Genomic DNA, 26,177 nt, shown 5'->3' on the forward strand with positions numbered 1-26,177 from the left:
AATTAGCAGTCAGCTGTTATAGGGGCTGAACCAGTAGACAAAATATTATGTCAAATACTCAGCTGATTTAAAGCTGCACTCTCACAGATTGAACGTTTTGTCAACTTTTTTATTCGTTGTCTTGGAATGAGCCAATATTTGCGAAAATGCATAAAAAACAGTTATATAAGACTGCTGACAAAAATTGGATCATAGATTTTTATATTTAAGTTCAAAAAATGATTTTTTATGCATTTTTCTTAAACCATAAGTAATGGTTTTAACCATAAAACATTGGTTTTCGAGTGGAAATATAAAAATCTACGATCCGATTTTTTGTCAGCAATCTTATATCATTGGTTTGCAAAAAAATGCTGTTTCCAGACAAAAGAAAATGTTGTAAAATTGGTAAATCTGTGAGAGTGCAGCTTTAAGGGTTATGTCAGTATGTATTTACCAAAACAAAGAGTTATGCAACTGCATCGCATTAAATTGATTATTTTGGTAAAAAAAATAATAACCGTGAACCATTACAATGGTTATTACTTAAATAATTTTATGCTGTATAATATGTAATAATTTTAACCCCCTACGGATTCCACCGTAGGGGATGTCTGTCCGAATATCATGCACATCATTTTATTTTATTGGTTGCCATGCCAACATAAAGAATCAATTTACTACACTTTAAAAGGGTCCTATAATAACAGCAAAAATGTTATCCAAAAATTATAAAAGCTGCTATGTATAGCACCTATGATACATTTTGCTGCTATAGCAGTGAATACACCAATCTCTTAACTGGATCTTTGCCCTGTATAATGAAGTATTAAAACTTGGTTCATGTAATGTAATATGTAGATAGAGGGCAATAGGGATATTAAGCAGGCCAATAAAAAAAATACGTCGTGAAAAATGTGGTGGCTATTTCAACATTTTCTTAAAGATGCACTCTCACAGATTGAACGTTTTGACAACTTTAAAAAAAATAAAATTGTCTTGGAACGACCCAATTTATATCAAAGTGAATGGAAACTAGTGATATACGACTGCTTACAAAAATCAGATCGCAGATTTTCATAGTTTAGTTTAAAAAAATGTGTTTTTCTTAAACCGTTAGTAACTCTTTAGCCATAAAACATCAATTTTTGTCGGAAATATGAACATCTGCGATCTGATCTTTTGTCAGCAGTCTTATATCACTAGTTTGTAGATATTTACGCAAAAATTTGCTCATTCCAAGGAAATAAATAAGTTGCCAAAACAGTAAATTTGTGAGAGTGCAGCTCTAATTTATGCTAGTAATTTTAAATTGTATAAGAATCTGAAGGGGACTTTTATAATGTAAGTTATACTCAGTGACTTTTTTCTTTTACCAGTTATTGAATACAGTCTAATGGCAAAACAATGGCCTCTTATCGGGATTCGTTGAGGGAAGAGGAGGTCCAGAACTGGATCAAGGCCGCCCTCGCCCTCAACATCACCAAGGAGGGTTTACAAATTTTTGTGGAGGAGGTGCTGACATGCGTTCACCAGGACATCTATAACAACGTTAGAACATCCAAGGGTCTTCCAGGCGGGGCAACATGTGTACAATGTTTCACCGAGAACGTGTTGAAGTGCTCCACTCCTAAGATATGCACAAGTAAAAAAAACTGCAAATTTCATAACGGCCCTTCAAAACAGTATGTTCCTTGTCCAAATAGGATTTGTGAAGGCGTCCGTGATGAAATAGTTCAACATCACAGGTTTTCGGGACCATCATGGAAGAACACGAATGCAGACAAATGGAGCACCATTCCCTGGGAGATAGCCAAGTGTTTCCTTCCTCCTGATGGCTACAAAACCGTGTCCTCCATCAAAGACAGTGACTTCAACGGCGTGATCAGCGTCATGATGAATTGCGAGGATTTCCAGAACAAGCTGTCGTTTATCGTTGCAACACAGTCAAATTTGTTAACAGAGGTATACATATGAATCATACTATAATCATATTATGCGATTTCGATGACTTTTTAAAGCTGCGCTCTCACAGATTGACAGTTTTGACTTTTATTTATTTTTTGTCCCAGAATCAGCTTATTTGGGCATCAATACATTTAGTTCGGTCATATAAGATAACTCACTAAAAAACAGCAAAAAACCTCGTTTTTTCTAAAAGCGTTAACTAACATTTTAAGCCATTAAACATTAATTTTCGAACAAAAAAATATGGAAAAAAAACCCAGATCAGATTATTTGTCAGCAGTCTTATATCACTGGTTTCCAGACATTAACGCAAACATTGGCTTATTCCCAGACAAAACATAAAAACGTGGCCTAAACGGTCAATCTGTGAGAGTTCAGCTTTTAAGAATGTTCATAATAAGTGTAGAATGTTTCAGTATTCACTTGAAGTTGCTTTGATTATTTTGTACATTAATGATTAGTTACTCTAATCCAAACAACCAAGAAGTCTTAAAGTGAATATATAGTTACTACATATTGCATGATAATATGCATTTCAATTTGTGCCATCTTCACCACAACTACAAGCTATTTTAGACAATACTTATTTCAAACATTACATTTAAGGTTCGGGACATTGGTCGACGCATACGCCATTCCCATGACCAGAGGGTCAAGGACACAGAACTAGTGGACTTCCTGTTCAAGCTACGCACCCTGCTGGAGGATAAGACTGAACTAGCAAACCGACCTGAGGCACAACACTCTGTGGAACAGCTTAAGAAGGTACACATTTACATTTTAGCGGACTAAACAGATTATACAGGTATGACTTTAGATGGCAAAATTGAACTAGCATACTGGCCAAAGGCACAACAAGCCGCGAAACAGATTAAACAGGTATGGCTTTCCATGATAGAGGCCACAATTGAACTAGCATACCAACCCTAGGTATGACATGTCGTGGAACAGATTAAACAGGTATGACTTTACATGATAGATGACACAACTGAACTAGAATACCGGCACATAGTACCACATTCCGTGGAACAGATTAAACAGGTATGACTTTACATGATAGAGAACACAACTGAACTAGCATACCGAATTAGGGCACCACATTCTGTGGAACAGATTAAAGAGGTATGACTTTACATGATAGAGAACACAGCTGAACTAGCATACCAATGTAAGGCACAACACGCCACAGAACAGGAACGAGAAATGGTATGAGTAAAAGATTACTTTTTGTATCAAATTCGTTCGACGCGCGTAGAAATACATATTAACTTGTTGGAAGGGCACTTTTGAATTATAACGTGTGCACTATTTTTTGTGTAGTTCAGGTATGAATATATTGAGAAGAAAAATAAAAAAAATATTATGTACGGTGAAACCTCGCAGACGACTTTTGAACTTGACTGCCAACTTCTGCGCATGTGCGCACCCGAGTATGACTTATCATGTTAGAGGACATAAGGAAACTAGTATACCGACCTGAGAATCACTGATTGAAGGTATGATTGCACGTGTACTTTTTTGTATCAGATTCGATAAACTCGTGCAAAGATATTTGTCTGCGAATTATATCGTGTGGAATACCTTTTATGCGGTTCAGGTATGAGTTTATTGAACACAATTTAGCATAGTATGGTTTGACCTTGCACCTAATCAGATCACCAGACTTAAGTGTAGGTGGGGGCCCCTATTCAACCTTGCAATTAATTATATCAACGGACTTTACTGTAGGCGAGGGGGGTCCCTTCTTGACCTTCCACTTTATCAGATCACCGGACTTTAGTGTAGGTTGGGTCTTTATTTTACCGTGTACTTAATTAAACCACCGGACTTTCGTGAGGGGGGGTCCCTATTTGACCTTCCACTTAATAAGTTCAACAGACTTAAGTGTAGGTTGGGGCCCTGTTTGACCTTCCACTTAATTAGATCAATATACTTATGTGAAGGTGGGGTCCCTATTTGACCTTCCACTTAATAAGTTCAACAGACTGTAGTGTAGGTCGGGGCCCTATTTGACCTTCCACTTAATTAGATCAATATACTTAAGTGAAGGTGGGGTCCCTATTTGACCTTCCACTTAATAAGTTCAACAGACTTTAGTGTAGGTCGAGGCCCTATTTGACCTTCCACTTAATTAGATCAATATACTTAAGTGAAGGTGGGGTCCCTATTTGACCTTCCACTTAATAAGTTCAACAGACTTTAGTGTAGGTCGGGGCCCTATTTGACCTTCCACTTAATTAGATCAATATACTTAAGTGAAGGTGGGGTCCCTATTTGACCTTCCACTTAATTAGTTCAACAGACTTTAGTGTAGGTCGGGGCCCTATTTGACCTTCTACTTAATTAGTTCAACAGACTTTAGTGTAGGTCGGGGCCCTATTTGACCTTCCACTTAATTAGATCAACAAACTTTAGTGTAGGTGGGGTCCCTATTTGATCCACCTAATTGGATCACCAGACTTTAGTGTAGGTAGGGGTCCCTATTTGACCTTGCACCTAATAAGATTAAAGGACTTTTGTGCAGATGAGGGTCCTTATTTGACCTTGCAATTAGATCAACAGACTTTAATGTAAGTGGGTGTCCCTATTTGACCTTGCACTTAATTAGATCAACAGACTTTAATGTAAGTGGGCGTCCCTATTTGACCTTGCACTTAATTAGATCACCAGACTTTGGTGTTGGTGGGGTCCCTATTTGACCCTGCTCTTAATAAGATCACCGGACTTTAGTGTAGGTGAGGTCCCTATTTGACCTTGCACTTAATTAGATCACCGGACTTTAGTGTAGGTGGGGTCCCTATTTGACCTGTACCTGATTAGATCACCAGACTTAAGTGTAGGAGGGGCCCCTATTTGACCTTGCATCTAATTAGATCACCGGACTTTAGTGTAGGTGGGGTCCGTATTTGACATTGCATCTAAATTGATTACTGGACTTTAGTATTGGTGGGGTCCCTATTTGACCTTGCACCTAATAAGATCACCAGACTTTAGTGTAGGTGAAGTCCCTATTTGACCTTGCACCTAATTAGATCAACGGACTTAGTGTAAGTGGGGCCCCTATTTGTACTTGCACCTAATTAGATCAACGGACTTTAGTGTAGGTGGGGGCCCCTATTTGACCTTGCATCTAATTAGATCACCGGACTTTAGTGTAGGTGGGGTCCCTATTTAACATTGCATCTAATTGATTCCTGGACTTAGTATTTGTAGGGTCCCTATTTGACCATGCACCTAATTAGATCAATGAACTTTAGTGTCTGTGGTGGTCCCTATTTGACAACTGCACCTAATTAGATTACCGGACTCTAGTGTAGGTGGGCTCCTTTTTGACCGTGCACCAAATTAGATCAACGGACTTTAGTGTAATCGGGTGTACCTATTTGATCTTGCACTTAATTAGATCACCGGACTTTAGTGTTGTGGGGTCCCTATTTGACCATGTACCTAATTAAATCACCTGACTTTAGTGTAGGTGGGGGTACCTATTTGACCATGTACCTAATTAGATCACCCGACTTTAGTGTAGGTGTGGGTTCCTATTTGACCTTGTACCTAATTAGATCACCAGATTTTAGTGCTGGTGGGGCCCTTTTTTGACCGTGCACCTAATTAGATCACCTGACTTTAGTGTAGGTGGAGGTACCTATTTGACCATGTACCTAATTTGATCACCTGACTTTAGTGTAGGTGGGGGTACCTACTTGACCTTGTACCTAATTAGATCACCTGACTTTAGTGTAGGTGGGGGTACCTATTTGACCTTGTACCTAATTAGATCACCTGACTTTAGTGTAGGTGGGGGTACCTATTTGACCTTGTACCTAATTAGATCACCTGACTTTAGTGTAGGTGGGGGTACCTATTTGACCTTGTACCTAATTGATCACCTGACTTTAGTGTAGGTGGGGGTACCTATTTGACCATGTACCTAATTTGATCACCTGACTTTAGTGTAGGTGGGGGTACCTACTTGACCTTGTACCTAATTAGATCACCTGACTTTAGTGTAGGTGGGGGTACCTATTTGACCTTGTACCTAATTGATCACCTGACTTTAGTGTAGGTGGGGGTACCTATTTGACCATGTACCTAATTAGATCACCTGACTTTAGTGTAGGTGGAGGTACCTATTTGACCTTGTACCTAATTAGATCACCTGACTTTAGTGTAGGTGGGGGTACCTATTTGACCTTGTACCTAATTAGATCACCAGATTTTAGTGCTGGTGGGGCCCTTTTTGACCATGCACCTAATTAGATCACCTGACTTTAGTGTAGGTGGGGGTACCTATTTGACCTTGTACCTAATTTGATAACCTGACTTTAGTGTAGGTGGGGGTACCTACTTGACCTTGTACCTAGTTAGATCAGCTGAATTTAGTGTAGGTGGGGGTGCCTATTTGACCATGTACCTAATTAGATCACCTGACTTTAGTGTAGGTGGAGGTACATATTTGACCATGAACCTCATTAGATCACCTGACTTGAGTGTAGGTGGAGGTACTTATTTGACCTTGTACCTAATTAATCACCTGACTTTAGTGTAGGTGGAGGTACCTATTTGACCTTGTACCTAAATAGATCACCTGACTTTAGTGTAGGTGGGGTCCCATTTGTACTTGCACCTAATTAGATCAACGGACTTTAGTGTAGGTGGTGTCCCTATTTGTACTTGCACCTAATTAGATCAACTGACTTTAGTGTAGGTGGTGTCCCTATTTGTACTTGCACCTAATTAGATCAACGGACTTTAGTGTAGGTGGTGGGTCCCTATTTGAACTTGCACCTAATTAGATCAACGGACTTCAGTGTAGGTGGGGTCCCTATTTGTACTTGCACCTAATTAGATCAACGGACTTTAGTGTAGGTGGTGGGTCCCTATTTGTACTTGCACCTAATTAGATCAACGGACTTAAGTGTAGGTGGTGTCCCTATTTGAACTTGCACCTTATTAGATCAACGGACTTTAGTGTAGGTGGGGCCCCTATTTGAACTTGCACCTAATTAGATAAACGGACTTTAGTGTAGGTGGTGTCCCTATTTGAACTTGCACATAATAAGATCAACGAACATTAGTGTAGTTGGTGTCCCTATTTATACCCCCCAAAACAAAGTTTGGGGGGTATACTGGAATCGGGTTGTCCGTCTGTCTGTCCGTCCGTTTTTTTTTGTCCGAGATTCATCTTTGTCGTTATTGAACAAATCTTTTTCAAACTTTCAGATATTAATGGCCATGATGTAAACTTGCGCCTCTGTGAAATTGGTACGGGTCACATGACCCTGACCAGAGTTATCTCCCCTTGATGTGTTAAAGTAGGCAAAATAAGCCCTGTCCGGGATTCATCTTTGTTATTATTCAACAAATCTTTATCAAACTTTCAGAAATTAATGGCCATGATGTAAACTTGCGCCTCTGTGAAATTGGTACGGGTCACATGACCCTGACAAGAGTTATCTCCCCTTGATGTGTTAAAGTAGGCAAAATAAGCCCTCTCCGGGATTCATCTTTGTTATTATTCAACAAATCTTTATCAAACTTTCAGAAATTAATGGCCATGTTGTAAACTTTCGCCTCTGTGAATTTGGTACAGGTCACATGACCCTGACTGGAGTTATCTCCCCTTGATGTGTTAAAGTAGGCAAAATAAGCCCTCTCCGGGATTCATCTTTGTTATTATTCAACAAATCTTTATCAAACTTTCAGAAATTAATGGCCATGTTGTAAACTTTCGCCTCTGTGAATTTGGTACAGGTCACATGACCCTGACTGGAGTTATCTCCCCTTGATGTGTTAAAGTAGGCAAAATAAGCCCTGTCCGGGATTCATCTTTGTTATTATTCAACAAATCTTTATCAAACTTTCAGAAATTAATGGCCATGTTGTAAACTTTCGCCTCTGTGAATTTGGTACAGTTCACATGACCCTGACTGGAGTTATCTACCCTTGTAGGCAAAATTAGCTTTGTCCGGCCTAACTCCAGGGCAAACAACCTAGACATGGAGGGGTGGGGGGTATTCGTTAGCCTATGGCTTACAGTTCTAATTGTACTTGCACCTAATTAGATCAACGGACTTAAGTGTAGGTGGAGTCCCTATTTGTACTTGCACCTAATTAGATCAACGGACTTTAGTGTAGGTGGGGTCCCTATTTGACCTTGCACCTAATTAGATCAACGGACTTTAGTGTAGGTGGGTGTCCCTATTTTTACTTGCAGTTGCACCAAATTAGATCAACGGACTTGAGTGTAGGTGGGGTCCCTATTTGACATTGTACCTAATTAGATCACCGGACATTAGTGTAGGTGGAGGTACCTATTTGACCATGTACCTTATTTGATCACCTGACTTTAGTGTAGGTGGGGGTACCTACTTGACCTTGTACCTAATTAGATCACCTGACTTTAGTGTAGGTGGAGGTACCTATTTGACCATGTACCTAATAAGATCACCTGACTTTAGTGTAGGTGGAGGTAAATATTTGACCATGTATCTAATTGATCACCTAACTTTAGTGTTGGTGGAGGTACCTATTTGACCATGTACCTAATAAGATCACCTGACTTTAGTGTAGGTGGAGGTACCTATTTGACCATGTACCTAATTGATCACCTAACTTTAGTGTAGGTGGAGGTACCTATATGACCATATATCTGATAAGATCACCTGACTTTAGTGTAGGTGGAGGTACCTATTTGACCTGTTCCTAATTAGATCACCTGACTTAAGTGTAGGTGGGGTTACCTACTTGACCTTGTACCTAATTAGATCACCTGACTTTAGTGTAGGTGGGGGTACCTACTTGACCTTGTACCTAATTAGATCACCTGACTTTAGTGTAGGTGGGGGTACCTATTTGACCGTGCACCTAATTAGATTACCTGACTTAAGTGTAGGTGGGGGTACCTATTTGACCTTGTACCTAATTAGATCACCTGACTTTAGTGTAGGTGGGGGTACCTATTTGACCGTGCACCTAATTAGATCACCGGACTTTAGTGTAGGTGGGACCCCTATTTGAACTTGCACCTTATTAGATCAACGGACTTTAGTGTAGGTGGGACCCCTATTTGTACTTGCACCTAATTAGATTACCGGACTTTAATGTAGGTGGGGCCCCTATTTGTAGTTGCACCTAATTAGATCAACGGACTTTAGTGTAAGTTGGGCCCCTATTTGTACTTGCACCTAATTAGATCACCGGACTTTAGTGTAGGTGGGGTCCCTATTTGAACTTGCACCTAATTAGATTACCTGACTTTAGTGTAGGTGGGGTCCCTATTTGAACTTGCACCTAATTAGATTACCGGACTTTAGTGTAGGTAGGGTCCTTATTTGAACTTGCACCTAATTAGATCAACGGACTTTAGTGTAGGAGGGGCCCTATTTGTACTTGCACCTAATTAGAACAACGGACTTTAGTGTAGGTGGGGTCCCTATTTGAACTTGCACCTAATTACATCAACGGACTTTAGTGTAGGTGGGGTCCCTATTTATACTTGCACCTAATTAGATCAACGAACTTTAGTGTAGGTGGTGTCCCTATTGGACTTGCACCTAATTAGATCACCTGACTTTAGTGTAGGTGGTGTCCCTATTTGAACTTGCACCTAATTAGATCACCTGACTTTAGTGTAGGTGGTGTCCCTATTTGTACTTGCACCTAATTAGATCAACGGACTTTAGTTTAGGTGGTGTCTCTATTTGTACTTGCACCTAATTAGATCAACGGACTTTAGTGTAGGTGGGGCCCCTATTTGAACTTGCACCTTATTAGATCAACGGACTTTAGTGTAGGTGGGGTCCCTATTTGAACTTGCACCTAATTAGATCAACGTACTTTAGTGTAGGTGGGGCCCCTATTTGAACTTGCACCTAATTAGATCAACGGACTTTAGTGTAGGTAGGGTGCCTATTTGACCATGTACCTGATTAGTTCACTGGACTTTTGTGATGGTCGGGGCCCCTGTTTGACCTTGCATTTAATAAGATCAACGGACTTTAGTGTAAGTGGGGATCCATATTTATTTGACCATGTACCTAATTAGATCACCGGACTTAAATGGAGGTGGGAGTCCCTATTTGACCTTATTAGAAGCGAGGCCAAACCAAGGTTGCGTACCGATTGGTCACGACCCATGACAGACCCACGACTCAAATCGTCAACTGGTCTGAACCCTCCCACGTCTTAAACGTACGAAGTGGTGGCTTCGAAATTATTAAGTCGTGGCAAAAACATGCAAGTCGTGGGAACGAGTAATTTAGTCGTGATCACGAGATAAAAAATAGTTTTATTAACACATGTCACCTCTATGACAACGTACATACACTTTCTAATGTAGTAAAACTGTTTTCCGTTCAAATTGTCTTTATAATATAAGTTTATTATTTATATTTTTTGTAAAAGAGCCTTTGAATTATGGGATGCTTAATGTCTTGATCTTTTTTGTTGACAGCTGGAAACAGACGATTTCAAGATCAGTGCTGAGAACGAAGGGGATATATTGAAGGAAGGTAAGAGATGCTTTTGATCAAATTGACGTATATGGATATGGATGAATCTATGTGTATGGTGACTTACGTAAAGAGCTAGCTTGGGGTTGCTTATGAGAAGTAGGGTGTAGGTCACTGGGGTGTGTAAGACGGGTTTTTTCCACCACTGGTCACATGAGCGGAAACACACGTCCGGTATGCAAGAAAATTCCATCTGGCACCCCTACCGTGATGCCAGATGAGTCACGCGCTGTGACGTTATACTTTCTATTACTTTTATTACACACTTTATGTAACTAGATTTCAACAGATGAGTGCGATAAATATTAACTCTACTAAAATATACCTTCAAAACAAAAAGTAACCCTTTAAAGACGTGATACTCAGAAACTTCTTGACGTATGCCGTGAATAAAACTTACTGCGCGTCATGCCGTGAGTAAACATCATCGCACGCCCTTTTTGGTAAAATGTACAAACATGCGCTTTTCCATGTATTTTTTTTCTACGTCAATTTTCCCACTAATTCATAATTTTAGGTATGCAAGAAAAAAACATCAATCATGTTTTTCCGGTCAGGATCGAAAAATCCGACCCTCGTGCACGCTGCGTGACCGGTAACTCGGAAAGCCTCGTTACCGGCTTACGCGCGTGCCCTAGGGTCGGATTTTTCTATCCGTACCGGAAATACATGATAAATACTTATAGAACTCATACAACTTTTAACTTATACAACCATTACACTATTGCTGCCTTTCTTCTTACCAAGCGTCTTGTGATATTTCTGTTGCTTATCACCTGTACCAAGCTTCTTGTGATATTTTTGCGTACCGGACGTGTGTTTCCGGTTATGTCACCAGTGCTGGAAAACCCCGTCTTACACCTCCTATGGTGTATGCTAGATGAGTCACGCGCATCCACGTATCACTTTTTATTTCTTTTATTGTTTGGTTTATGAAAAGTATATTTAACCATTTCAGTAAAGCGCAATCAAATATATAAGTATGCAAGACTTTTGATTAAAATTGGAAATAAATAATCATAAAAAAACGCGATTTTCAGAGTAACTATTTGACATCAATAGTTATTGAAAATAATTGGTTGTCCGGTTAGCGCAGTGGTTAGGGAGCTCGCTTCTCACCTAATCGACCCGGGTTCGATTCCCGGCTTGGGCGCATGTGAGTTTGGTTTGTGGTCACCAAGCCGGACAAGTGGGTTTCCTACGGGTTCTCCGGTTTCCACCCCAACACAAGACCACACGCTCGCGTAATATCGTGCCAACGAGAGTGATTAATATAATGTTGTAATAATTTGTTTCACAATCGTTGTAAAATAAATATGTTTAAACTAAACTAAAATAATTGCGGTTTATGACGTCAGTAAACGATGTCGCACGCGCTGGTTCGTAAAATGTACATAAGTGCGTTTTCTATATCAATTTTACCACAATTTGATAATTTTAGATGTGCAAGAAAAAATATCAATCATGTTTTCCGGTCCGAATAGGAAAATCCGACCCTCGGGCACGTTGCGTGGCCGGTGACTCGGCAAGCCTCGTTACCAGTTTACGCGCGTGCCCCCGGGTCGGACTTTTATCCGTACCGGAAACTTGTGATATACTTATAATGTTGCTTCTAATCGTCTTATGATAATGCTGCTACGTATATTCTGCAACAAGCGTCTTGTGATATTGCTGCTACTTATATTCTGTACTAAGCGTCTTGTGATAATGCTACTTATCTGCTGAACTGAGCGTCTTGTGACAATGCTGCTTTTTATTGTCTGTACCAAGCGTCTTGTGATAATGCTGCTTCTTATCTTCTGTAACAAGCGTCTTGTAATAATTCTGCCTCTTATCTTTATGTACCAAGCGTCTTGTAATAATGCTGTTACTTATCTTCTGGACCAAATGTCTTGGTAAAGGCTGCTACTTATCTTCTGTAACAAGCATCTTGTGATAATGCTGCTTCTTATCTTTGGTCCCGGACCTCTTGTTAAAGGCTGCTACTTATTTTTTGCAAAAGACATCTTTTGATAATTCTGCTTCTAATCTTCTTTACAAGCGTCTGTTGATATTACTAATCGTCTGCATCAAGGGTCTTGTGATATTGCTTATCTTTGTACCGAGCGTCTTGTCACAAAACTGATTCCTGTTTTCTCACCAAGTGTTTTGTGATAATGCAAACGTATATGTTCTTATTTCTATGTTTTTAATGATATATCTTTACATTTACTTCAGGATTACGACTACGTTTGGCAAACCATTACCGAACCACTTTGGCCGGCATGCCGATATCTCCCATTCTCGGAGAAAAGAACGCCAAACTCAGAAAATTCTACGTGGCACCGAAAATTGTGGAGAAAGATCATCGAAAAATCGGCAAAATTGACAACAAAGAAAGCGGTCAAAAATTGCAAAATTTTCAGATGTTTTCATTAAAGAAATTCAGTTGCTCAGAAATGTTTTCCTTGTTGGAGAACCGGGCAATGGCAAATCTACATTCTCCGTAATGTGTGCCCTGGATTGGACTCACCAGTATTTACCAGCGGAGGAAAACGTCGGTATTAAAACAAGCTTTGCCGACCCAGAATTCTTCAAAGAGTTTGCATTTTTGTTTCATGTCACCCTACGAGATTCAGGTAAAACGTGTGATCTAGCAGAAATGATCAAGGATCAACTTATACGTAAAATCTACCACGAGAAGGATGCCGATGATGGCTACCGGCTCTTACAGACGGTGCTGGAAAGTGAAACATGTTTAATCATAGCTGACGGCCTCGACGAATGGACCCATCCGGAAAACGTAAACTGTACCTGCAAAACTGAGGAAAAAGTCATCCCTTTCCGTAATTCGGCCACAAGGCCACACTCCTCACGACAACGCGTCCCTGGCGAATGTCACAGTTTAGAGTGCAGGATTCAAAGATCGACAAATATCTTGAAATAGAAGGAGCAGCAGACACAAGGCAACTCGTGGAAAATATCATCAACATTCTTAATGAGGGAAATAAGGATGAACGAACACCAGAGGATTTCATGGAAATGGCGTCAGAGAAGGGTCTTGAAGGATTATTGTCAGCACCTATCAGTATCACCCAGCTCGTGTGCCTGTGGTTCGAGGGCAAATCGTTAACCGATTCAAAATGTGACATTTATGCTGGCGTTATAAACATGCTGTCACGTAGACATAGTTGTAAGCAAAGCGGGAATAACATTCCGGAAATCGATCTGCCACCCGTATTAAAGAAACATAAATGCTTCATGCAAAATCCCATGGTTTATCTTGCGCTGGCAAAGTTGGCATACACAACTTTGTTTTCAGAGTGCAGAGATTCGTCTGTTGTCTTCAGCAACACAACAGTCGACGATTTGTTAAGAGGGGGGCAGGTTGAATTTGCATTGAAGTCAGGCTTACTCACGGAGAAGAAATCCAACTCATTAATCGAGGAATCATCTCACTTTTCATTCTTTCATAAAACACTTCAAGAGTTTTTAGCGGCTCTTCATTTATGTTTGAATGAAAACGACTACAGTCAGCTATCAAACAAGTACGAACAAGATAATAAGGAAAATATCTTGGGAGATGTTTCTCAGACATTTATTTTCATATGTGGAATGAAGCCCGAACTCGGTGTACAAATGTCTTCATGGATCAATAGTTCTGTACCAGACGTGTCTTCATGGATCAATAGTTTTGTACCAGACGTGTATAATTCTAGACCACCATACCAACTAACAATGTACAGTACAGAGGCTAGACTACTTCAGCGCCTGATTCTCTCCGGACTCCGTGAAGCCAGGGCGAGCAACTATGGTGACATACCGCTCTATCTCGCACACTTCTGGATTGATAGTGACGAGGATGTCGTAGTGTTAAAAAAGCTGATGATGATAAACAAGGAACGTATTCAGTCACTATTCATCAATAAATGCAATGATCAAATTAATGGGGAAGAGCTGCAGGAGGTGATCACATCCTCCTCCGACTCCCTCAAAGCAGTGGAACTGTGGTACCGTGATGGGCAGTATGACCTGTCCCAGTGTGCAGGTTGATCCAACAAATATTACAAGATGTAACTTACTGAGTGTATCATCGAATGTTGAAATGGACATATTTAGATTATCTAAACACGATCAAAGGTGGAGTAAACTACAACATGTTGTGTTAGAGTTCGTTCAGAATGTCCAGGTACTTGTGGATACACTACCAAGTCTCCCTCCGTTACAAAGCCTTGAGATAGGGTGGACAGATCTAGGTGAGCTCTACCTCCTCCCTCCAGCTTCCATCACCGATATTACACTTGTGTGGGTGACAATGACAGCGGGGGCGGTGCGGAGTCTGATAGAGACGATGAAGAACATACCACACACCATTACATGCCACATGCGGGGCTGCACGGTGGAACCTGCCAGTGAGATGAAAGACATCCGAGAACATATGAACAGTTCGCCGTCATTCAAGGTTCTCAAGTTTGACGATACGCGGGGAGGGCTTGATTTCAAATTCACCAAAATGTGAACAATAAGTTAAAAGTTAGCATCGATTATGGGAATTCATATTTGATGAAAAACAGTGAAACAATCAATGGGGAAGTGTCATTCTATTATAGAAATATATGTTACTTTTCCAGGAACTAATTATTATCAACCACTTTCTATGTGTATTCAAAGTTAATTTGATTTATGTTGTGTATTTACATGCATCCAAAAATAGATTTATCTTGACAGATGACACAGCAATGTTGTTGTGGCTGGTGTTGTTGAATATATCGAACTTGGATGACAACTTTCTTTTTTTATTATAACACAACAGTCCGTAATCAACACGTGCAATAGTAGGTTCAACTTGATGGACATTTTTTTTAAAAGAATCCCTCAATAAATCAACTAATTTCCTAGTTTGATGTGATATCATTTGATAAATGTAAAGTACTTACTTCGCTAAGAGATTATTAATTGATATGGAATATTTAACTTATTTCTTTATTCACAATGGCATTCTAGCTCAGCTGTTTTTTATATTCTGTATTATAGAAATGTATCAATAACACGTTGACTTTTTTAATTTTTACGATCTATTACATAAATTTTACATTATTATAATGCTATTTACAAAACTATGATATCATTTATGCACCAGTCAATTGTAGCCACGGCCCTCAGGTCCGGGGGTATACCGGGGAAAGGCGGGGAAATTGGCCGTGTTTTTACCTTCCAGGTGGCCCTGCAGTGCCGTGTGAGTGCGGTGGTTTTGTCTTCGCGCCAAATATAGCGAGGAATTGGCTTTACCTAAGGTCTCTGGGGTGCGAGGGCAGTAAAAGGGGATCTTACCAGCATTTTGTCCCCGCAAGACGGGGATTTTACCCGGGCTTGACAGGAACGAAAGTCCAAGTCCCCGCTATTCCCCGGACCTGGAGGAGAGGCGTGGTTATAATTGACTGGTGCATTATTAACAAATGCTTCAAAAGAAATACCCAAACAATGAACACATTTAGTTACCTAAATAATAGAATATGCAATGACCTATTATTTAACATGTCACACAATTGGAGTTTGGGCCACACTCCTCACGACAACGCGTCCCTGGCGAATGTCACAGTTTAGAGTGCAGGATTCAAAGATCGACAAATATCTTGAAATAGAAGGAGCAGCAGACACAAGGCAACTCGTGGAAAATATCATCAACATTCTTAATGAGGGAAATAAGGATGAACGAACACCAGAGGATTTCATGGAAATGGCGTCAGAGAAGGGTCTTGAAGGATTATTGTCAGCACCTATCAGTATCACCCAGCTCGTGTGCCTGTGGTTCGAGGGCAAATCGTTAACCGATTCAAAATGTGACATTTATGCTGGCGTTATAAACATGCTGTCACGTAGACATAGTTGTAAGCAAAGCGGGAATAACATTCCGGAAATCGATCTGCCACCCGTATTAAAGAAACATAAATGCTTCATGCAAAATCCCATGGTTTATCTTGCGCTGGCAAAGTTGGCATACACAACTTTGTTTTCAGAGTGCAGAGATTCGTCTGTTGTCTTCAGCAACACAACAGTCGACGATTTGTTAAGAGGGGGGCAGGTTGAATTTGCATTGAAGTCAGGCTTACTCACGGAGAAGAAATCCAACTCATTAATCGAGGAATCATCTCACTTTTCATTCTTTCATAAAACACTTCAAGAGTTTTTAGCGGCTCTTCATTTATGTTTGAATGAAAACGACTACAGTCAGCTATCAAACAAGTACGAACAAGATAATAAGGAAAATATCTTGGGAGATGTTTCTCAGACATTTATTTTCATATGTGGAATGAAGCCCGAACTCGGTGTACAAATGTCTTCATGGATCAATAGTTCTGTACCAGACGTGTCTTCATGGATCAATAGTTTTGTACCAGACGTGTATAATTCTAGACCACCATACCAACTAACAATGTACAGTACAGAGGCTAGACTACTTCAGCGCCTGATTCTCTCCGGACTCCGTGAAGCCAGGGCGAACAACTATGGTGACATACCGCTCTATCTCGCACACTTCTGGATTGATAGTGACGAGGATGTCGTAGTGTTAAAAAAGCTGATGATGATAAACAAGGAACGTATTCAGTCACTATTCATCAATAAATGCAATGATCAAATTAATGGGGAAGAGCTGCAGGAGGTGATCACATCCTCCTCCGACTCCCTCAAAGCAGTGGAACTGTGGTACCGTGATGGGCAGTATGACCTGTCCCAGTGTCACAGGCTGGAACATCTGCGTATAGTGGGAGACAATACAACACGTGTGCAGGTTGATCCAACAAATATTACAAGATGTAACTTACTGAGTGTATCATCGAATGTTGAAATGGACATATTTAGATTATCTAAACACGATCAAAGGTGGAGTAAACTACAACATGTTGTGTTAGAGTTCGTTCAGAATGTCCAGGTACTTGTGGATACACTACCAAGTCTCCCTCCGTTACAAAGCCTTGAGATAGGGTGGACAGATCTAGGTGAGCTCTACCTCCTCCCTCCAGCTTCCATCACCGATATTACACTTGTGTGGGTGACAATGACAGCGGGGGCGGTGCGGAGTCTGATAGAGACGATGAAGAACATACCACACACCATTACATGCCACATGCGGGGCTGCACGGTGGAACCTGCCAGTGAGATGAAAGACATCCGAGAACATATGAACAGTTCGCCGTCATTCAAGGTTCTCAAGTTTGACGATACGTGGGGAGGGCTTGATTTCAAATTCACCAAAATGTGAACAATAAGTTAAGTGTTAGCATCGATTATGGGAATTCATATTTGATGAAAAACAGTGAAACAATCAATGGGGAAGTGTCATTCTATTATAGAAATATATGTTACTTTTCCAGGAACTAATTATTATCAACCACTTTCTATGTGTATTCAAAGTTAATTTGATTTATGTTGTGTATTTACATGCATCCAAAAATAGATTTATCTTGACAGATGACACAGCAATGTTGTTGTGGCTGGTGTTGTTGAATATATCGAACTTGGATGACAACTTTCTTTTTTTATTATAACACAACAGTCCGTAATCAACACGTGCAATAGTAGGTTCAACTTGATGGACATTTTTTTTTAAAAGAATCCCTCAATAAATCAACTAATTTCCTAGTTTGATGTGATATCATTTGATAAATGTAAAGTACTTACTTCGCTAAGAGATTATTAATTGATATGGAATATTTAACTTATTTCTTTATTCACAATGGCATTCTAGCTCAGCTGTTTTTTATATTCTGTATTATAGAAATGTATCAATAACACGTTGACTTTTTTAATTTTTATGATCTATTACATAAATTTTACATTATTATAATGCTATTTACAAAACTATGATATCATTTATGCACCAGTCAATTGTAGCCACGGCCCTCAGGTCCGGGGGTATACCGGGGAAAGGCGGGGAAATTGGCCGTGTTTTTACCTTCCAGGTGGCCCTGCAGTGCCGTGTGAGTGCGGTGGTTTTGTCTTCGCGCCAAATATAGCGAGGAATTGGCTTTACCTAAGGTCTCTGGGGTGCGAGGGCAGTAAAAGGGGATCTTACCAGCAATTTGTCCCCGCAAGACGGGGATTTTACCCGGGCTTGACAGGAACGAAAGTCCAAGTCCCCGCTATTCCCCGGACCTGGAGGAGAGGCGTGGTTATAATTGACTGGTGCATTATTAACAAATGCTTCAAAAGAAATACCCAAACAATGAACACATTTAGTTACCTAAATAATAGAATATACAATGGCCTATTATTTAACATGTCACACAATTGGAGTATTATTGAAGAAGATATGATTAAACGTTGAAATTATTGTTTGATTTGTATTTAATATGATGTCGAGGATGAAAATGTGTTAGAATGAATCAATGATGAGTATGATGATGATAATGATGATGATGGTAATGGTGGTGGTGGTGGTGGTGGTGGTGGTGCCAATGAAGACTACAACCACGGCGACGATGTCGGTGATGATGATGATGATGATGATAATGACGACGACAACGATGTAGACGTCAGTGATGATGGCGATTATGGTGGTGGTTGTGACGCTGATGATAATGATGATGAATTCTTCAAAGAGTTTGCATTTTTGTTTCATGTCACCCTACGAGATTCAGGTAAAACGTGTGATCTAGCAGAAATGATCAAGGATCAACTTATACGTAAAATCTACCACGAGAAGGATGCCGATGATGGCTACCGGCTCTTACAGACGGTGCTGGAAAGTGAAACATGTTTAATCATAGCTGACGGCCTCGACGAATGGACCCATCCGGAAAACGTAAACTGTACCTGCAAAACTGAGGAAAAAGTCATCCCTTTCCGTAATTCGGCCACAAGGCCACACTCCTCACGACAACGCGTCCCTGGCGAATGTCACAGTTTAGAGTGCAGGATTCAAAGATCGACAAATATCTTGAAATAGAAGGAGCAGCAGACACAAGGCAACTCGTGGAAAATATCATCAACATTCTTAATGAGGGAAATAAGGATGAACGAACACCAGAGGATTTCATGGAAATGGCGTCAGAGAAGGGTCTTGAAGGATTATTGTCAGCACCTATCAGTATCACCCAGCTCGTGTGCCTGTGGTTCGAGGGCAAATCGTTAACCGATTCAAAATGTGACATTTATGCTGGCGTTATAAACATGCTGTCACGTAGACATAGTTGTAAGCAAAGCGGGAATAACATTCCGGAAATTGAACTGCCATCTGTATTAAAGAAACATAAATGCTTCATGCAAAATCCCATGGTTTATCTTGCGCTGGCAAAGTTGGCATACACAACTTTGTTTTCAGAGTGCAGAGATTCGTCTGTTGTCTTCAGCAACACAACAGTCGACGATTTGTTAAGAGGGGAGCAGGTTGAATTTGCATTGAAGTCAGGCTTACTCACGGAGAAGAAATCCAACTCATTAATCGAGGAATCATCTCACTTTTCATTCTTTCATAAAACACTTCAAGAGTTTTTAGCGGCTCTTCATTTATGTTTGAATGAAAACGACTACAGTCAGCTATCAAACAAGTACGAACAAGATAATAAGGAAAATATCTTGGGAGATGTTTCTCAGACATTTATTTTCATATGTGGAATGAAGCCCGAACTCGGTGTACAAATGTCTTCATGGATCAATAGTTCTGTACCAGACGTGTCTTCATGGATCAATAGTTTTGTACCAGACGTGTATAATTCTAGACCACCATACCAACTAACAATGTACAGTACAGAGGCTAGACTACTTCAGCGCCTGATTCTCTCCGGACTCCGTGAAGCCAGGGCGAACAACTATGGTGACATACCGCTCTATCTCGCACACTTCTGGATTGATAGTGACGAGGATGTCGTAGTGTTAAAAAAGCTGATGATGATAAACAAGGAACGTATTCAGTCACTATTCATCAATAAATGCAATGATCAAATTAATGGGGAAGAGCTGCAGGAGGTGATCACATCCTCCTCCGACTCCCTCAAAGCAGTGGAACTGTGGTACCGTGATGGGCAGTATGACCTGTCCCAGTGTCACAGGCTGGAACATCTGCGTATAGTGGGAGACAATACAACACGTGTGCAGGTTGATCCAACAAATATTACAAGATGTAACTTACTGAGTGTATCATCGAATGTTGAAATGGACATATTTAGATTATCTAAACACGATCAAAGGTGGAGTAAACTACAACATGTTGTGTTAGAGTTCGTTCAGAATGTCCAGGTACTTGTGGATACACTACCAAGTCTCCCTCCGTTACAAAGCCTTGAGATAGGGTGGACAGATCTAGGTGAGCTCTACCTCCTCCCTCCAGCTTCCATCACCGATATTACACTTGTGTGGGTGACAATGACAGCGGGGGCGGTGCGGAGTCTGATAGAGACGATGAAGAACATACCACACACCATTACATGCGACATGGGGGGCTGCAAGGTGAAACCTGTCAGTGAGATGAAAGACATCCGAGAACATATGAACAGTTCGCCGTCATTCAAGGTTCTCAAGTTTGACGATACGCGGGGAGGGCTTGATTTCAATTTCACCAAAATGTGAACAATAAGTTAAGTGTTAGCATCGATTATGGGAATTCATATTTGATGAAAAACAGTGAAACAATCAATGGGGAAGTGTCATTCTATTTATAGAAATATATGTTACTTTTCCAGGAACTAATTATTATCAACCACTTTCTATGTGTATTCAAAGTTAATTTGATTTATGTTGTGTATTTACATGCATCCAAAAATAGATTTATCTTGACAGATGACACAGCAATGTTGTTGTGGCTGGTGTTGTTGAATATATCGAACTTGGATGACAACTTTCTTTTTTATTATAACACAACAGTCCGTAATCAACACGTGCAATAGTAGGTTCATCTTGATGGACATTTTTTTTAAAAGAATCCCTCAATAAATCAACTAATTTCCTAGTTTGATGTGATATCATTTGATAAATGTAAAGTACTTACTTCGCTAAGAGATTATTAATTGATATGGAATATTTAACTTATTTCTTTATTCATAATGGCATTCTAGCTCAGCTGTTTTTTATATTCTGTATTATAGAAATGTATCAATAACACGTTGACTTTTTTAATTTTTATGATCTATTACATAAATTTTACATTATTAGAATGCTATTTACAAAACTATGATATCATTTATGCACCAGTCAATTGTAGCCACGGCCCTCAGGTCCGGGGGTATACCGGGGAAAGGCGGGGAAATTGGCCGTGTTTTTACCTTCCAGGTGGCCCTGCAGTGCCGTGTGAGTGCGGTGGTTTTGTCTTCGCGCCAAATATAGCGAGGAATTGGCTTTACCTAAGGTCTCTGGGGTGCGAGGGCAGTAAAAGGGGATCTTACCAGCAAGTTGTCCCCGCAAGACGGGGATTTTACCCGGGCTTGACAGGAACGAAAGTCCAAGTCCCCGCTATTCCCCGGACCTGGAGGAGAGGCGTGGTTATAATTGACTGGTGCATTATTAACAAATGCTTCAAAAGAAATACCCAAACAATGAACACATTTAGTTACCTAAATAATAGAATATGCAATGACCTATTATTTAACATGTCACACAATTGGAGTATTATTGAAGAAGATATGATTAAACGTTGAAATAATTGTTTGATTTGTATTTAATATGATGTCGAGGATGAAAATGTGTTAGAATGAATCAATGATGAGTATGATGATGATAATGATGATGATGGTAATGGTGGTGGTGGTGGTGGTGGTGGTGCCAATGAAGACTACAACCACGGCGACGATGTCGGTGATGATGATGATGATGATGATAATGACGACGACAACGATGTAGACGTCAGTGATGATGGCGATTATGGTGGTGGTTGTGACGCTGATGATAATGATGATGATGTGATAGTGATGATGATGATGATGATGACGACGGCGATGGTGGTGCTGGTGGTGGTTGTGTTGATGATGATGATACTGGTGGTGGTGACGACGGCGATTACAACGACGACGATGATAATGATGGTGGTGGTGTTGTTGGTGATGGTGATGGTAGTGGTGGGATGATGATGATGATGATGATGATGATGATGATGATGATGATGATGATGATGATTATGATGATGAAGATGATGATAAGCTAATAGTATATGACTAAGATATCAAATTTAAGGCTGGATAATAAATGTTGACTTGATCTTGAAGTAAGATACGTAAAAATTATACAACACACTCATGAAGTACGTTATATCAAAATAATCCTGCAAGGCAAAGTATTTCTAATTTAAGCAAAAGTCAGTAAAGGTGTTTTTTGTCTACAAATACACACTTTACGGTTGTAGATTTTAGCAGGCTCCGAAATGCATCTGATAGCATTTATATGAACATATATTTTGGTGACTGTCGGACACATCTACTACCAAAGCATTTTACTACCAGAAGGCGGGCATATCTATCACCTTACTACTATTTACGAGGTCTATCTCGTAGCTTGCCGGAGATGTCCGAGTTGTTACGATTGACCTGGCGTCAAACCACACAAATTGCAGACACAGCCAACGTTCTTCAAGAACCTTATACACTGTTCCATGTCAATTATTATCATTTAATATAAAACAGTTTAGTCATATCATTTTATTCTTTAAATTTGACCGTTTTATAAATAAGAAACATCAACATGTTCACTATAAATGTATACTTATAGCAATTCACCATTTTTTTTTATTGAAAACAAATTTAAGTGACACTCGTATTTAATATCAATACATACACGTGTATAAAAAGCATAATTCTTGAGTGATACACCTTTAACGACTTCTTAGATAATGCATATATGGATAATATTAATTACTAGTAACAAGATTGCGTCATCGGTGAGGTATCGTCATCGGTGGGGCGTCGCCCATAGCGTCATCGTCGAGGTGTCGTCATCGGTGAGGCGTCATCGTCCATAGCGTCATCGTCGAGGTGTCGTCATCAGTGAGGCGTCGCCCATAGCGTCATCGTCGAGGTGTCGTCATCAGTGAGGCGTCGCTCATAGCGTCATCGTCGAGGTGTCGTCATCAGTGAGGCGTCGCCCATAGCGTCATCGTCGAGGTGTCGTCATCAGTGAGGCGTCGCCCATAGCGTCATCGTCGAGGTATCGTCATCATTGAGGCGTCGCCCAAAGCGTCATCAATGGAGTGTCGCCGATTACGTCATCGGTGAGGTGTCGCCCATAGCGTCATCGTCGAGGTGTCGCCATCAGTGAGGCGTCGCCCATAGCGTCATCGGTGAGGTGTCGCCCAAAGCGTCATCAATGGGGTGTCGCCGATTACGTCATCGGTGAGGTGTCGCCCATAGCGTCATCGTCGAGGTGTCGTCATCAGTGAGGCGTCGCCCATAGCGTCATCGTCGAGGTGTCGTCATCGTCGAGGTGTCGTCATCAGTGAGGTGTCGCCCATAGCGTCATCGTCGAGGTGTCGTCATCAGTGAGGCGTCGCACATAGCGTCATCGGTGAGGTGTCGCCAAAAGCATCATCGGTGAGGTGTCGTCATCAGTGAGGCGTCACCCATAGCGTCATCGGTGAGGGGTCGCCAAAAGCGTCATCGGTGAGGTGTCGTCATCAGTGAAGCGTCGCCCATAGCGTCATCGGTGAGGTGTCGCCCATAGCGTCATCGGTGAGGTGTCGCCCAAAGCGTCATCAATGGGGTGTCGCCGATTATGTCATCGGTGAGGTGTCGCCCATAGAGTCATCGGTGATGTATCCCCCATAGCGTTTTGCTGAGGTGTCGCCAATAGCGTCATCAATGAGGTGTCGCCTATTGCGTCATCGGTGAGGTATCACCCATAGTGTCATCGGTGAGGTATCACACATAGCGTCATCGCTGAGGTGTCACCCATAGCGTCATCGTTGATGTGTCGCCCATAGCGTCATCGGCGAGGTGTCTCCCATAGCCTCATCGGTGAGGTATCGTCATCGATGAAGTGTCGCGCATTGCGTCTTCGGTGAGGTGTCGCCCATAGCGTCAACGGTGAGGTGTCATCCATAGCGTCAACGGGGATGTATCACCCATAGCGTCATCGGTGAGGTGTCTCACTCGGTGAGAAGTCGCCCATTGCGGCTTCGGTGAGGTGTCGCCCATAGCGTCAACGGTGAGGTGTCGCCCATAGCGTTAACGGTGAGGTGTCACCCATAGAGTCAACGGTGAGGTGTCGCCCATAGCGTCAACGGTGAGGTGTCACCCATAGCGTCATCGGTGAGGTGTCGCCCATAGCGTCAACGGTGATGTGTCGCCCATAGCGTCAACGGTGCGGTGTCACCCATAGCGTCAACGGCGATGTATCACCCATAGCGTCATCGGTGAAGTGTCTTCCTCGGTGAGAAGTCGCCCATTGCGTAATCAGTGAGGTGTCGTCCATTGCGTCATCGATGAGATATCACCCATTGCGTCATCGGTGAGGTGCCTTCCAAAGCTTCATCGGTTAGGTATAACCCATTGCATCATCGGTGAGGTATCACCCATAGCGTCATTGGTGAGGTATCTTCCATAGCGTCATCGATGAGGCGTCGCCCATAGCGTCATCGGTGAAGTGTCGTCATCGGTGAGAAGTCGCCCATTGCGTCATCGGTTAGGTATCTCCCCTTGCGTTATCGGTGAGGTGTCGTCATCGGTGAGGTGTCGTCATCGTAATTATAATATCAATCAACTTCAAATTTAATTATATCTTACATCTTTGTTGCATCAATGATATTCCAGCTATTGAATCCAGCTATGTGTTGTAAAATTTATACCATAGCTGCTCACTGGCGCAGCATCACTTCAGTCACTTCCGGTTGCATGGAGGGACACTTCCGGTACCATAGACGCTGGAACATGTAAACTATGCGTGTACTTACATATTTCATCAGACTATCCTCTTGTCAAGAAATTTACTATTTCCATTCTAGATATTATGATTAATCCCAATACAGACGAAGCAACCTACCGTTATCATAAAATGTCTGCACAAATGTGCAATATTATATATATTATATTTTATATTAGTACACACGAAAATGAGATAAACATTTTCTGCTACCCGGGTTTGGTTAAAGAAATCTTGGGGAAAATGCAGGCACCTTTTACACTCTCACTGTAAAATTTCTAAAACCAACAGAAAATGCCGATATTCGTGTCTTTCTTAAATTCGGATTGTTTAGATAATTAAAACTTCTGTTTTACGAGATTAAAATGTGTTATTGTTTTTTTTTTGTGTTTTTTTTTTTAAATTTAAAGTATTTATTTATAAAGAAAAAAAAATCGTTTTAACCAGACAGGCTTTCGAACAAAAGTGCATCCTCATAGTGCAAAACCATCAACATCCGTTAAAACTAAAAATACAAAATATATATTTTTGCTTAAAATACGTTCTTTTGCACAGAAGTAAGCGAAATGGAACTTATGTTTGGTTGTTGTTTTGTCGACGGCAGTTGGTGCGAAGAAATACAGGTGCGTGGGAGTACGTCAGGTAGTCGGGGAAGAGATAGCAGCGACTATACCATGGCCTCATACGATAGCTGTGATCCTGGGAATATCCTTTAAAATAACAACAACTGCATCATCACCACCAAAACCTTATTCAGCATCTATTTCTAATCATCATTACTAGTATTATAATTTTAATCATTAAGTTTTAATCATATTTATTTTTTTAAATTTCTCGCGTTTTTTCAATTATATTAAAGCAAGAGTGTAATTATTTCAATAAATGATATTTCCCTTCCGT

At 40.8% G+C, this 26,177-nt stretch overlaps 1 protein-coding gene across 3 annotated transcripts in view; it reads left to right on the plus strand.

Moving 5' to 3' along the window:
• The window catches only part of LOC128202715 (uncharacterized protein CXorf38 homolog), a 34,078-nt gene extending 21,114 nt beyond the window's left edge, over positions 1-12,964 (plus strand). For all 3 annotated transcript variants that reach the window (XM_052903790.1, XM_052903788.1, XM_052903789.1), the window contains 4 exons: positions 1,359-1,944; positions 2,554-2,712; positions 10,403-10,460; positions 12,678-12,964. In XM_052903790.1, the coding sequence (XP_052759750.1) occupies positions 1,387-1,944; positions 2,554-2,712; positions 10,403-10,460; positions 12,678-12,949 (1,047 nt within the window). In that variant the 5' untranslated portion in view covers positions 1,359-1,386 and the 3' untranslated portion in view covers positions 12,950-12,964. The remainder of the gene's footprint in view (positions 1-1,358; positions 1,945-2,553; positions 2,713-10,402; positions 10,461-12,677) is intronic.
• The last annotated feature ends 13,213 nt before the right edge of the window (positions 12,965-26,177 follow it).

The sequence above is a fragment of the Mya arenaria genome, chromosome 9 (genome assembly GCF_026914265.1).
Source record: "Mya arenaria isolate MELC-2E11 chromosome 9, ASM2691426v1".
Taxonomy (NCBI): Eukaryota; Metazoa; Mollusca; class Bivalvia; order Myida; family Myidae; genus Mya; species Mya arenaria.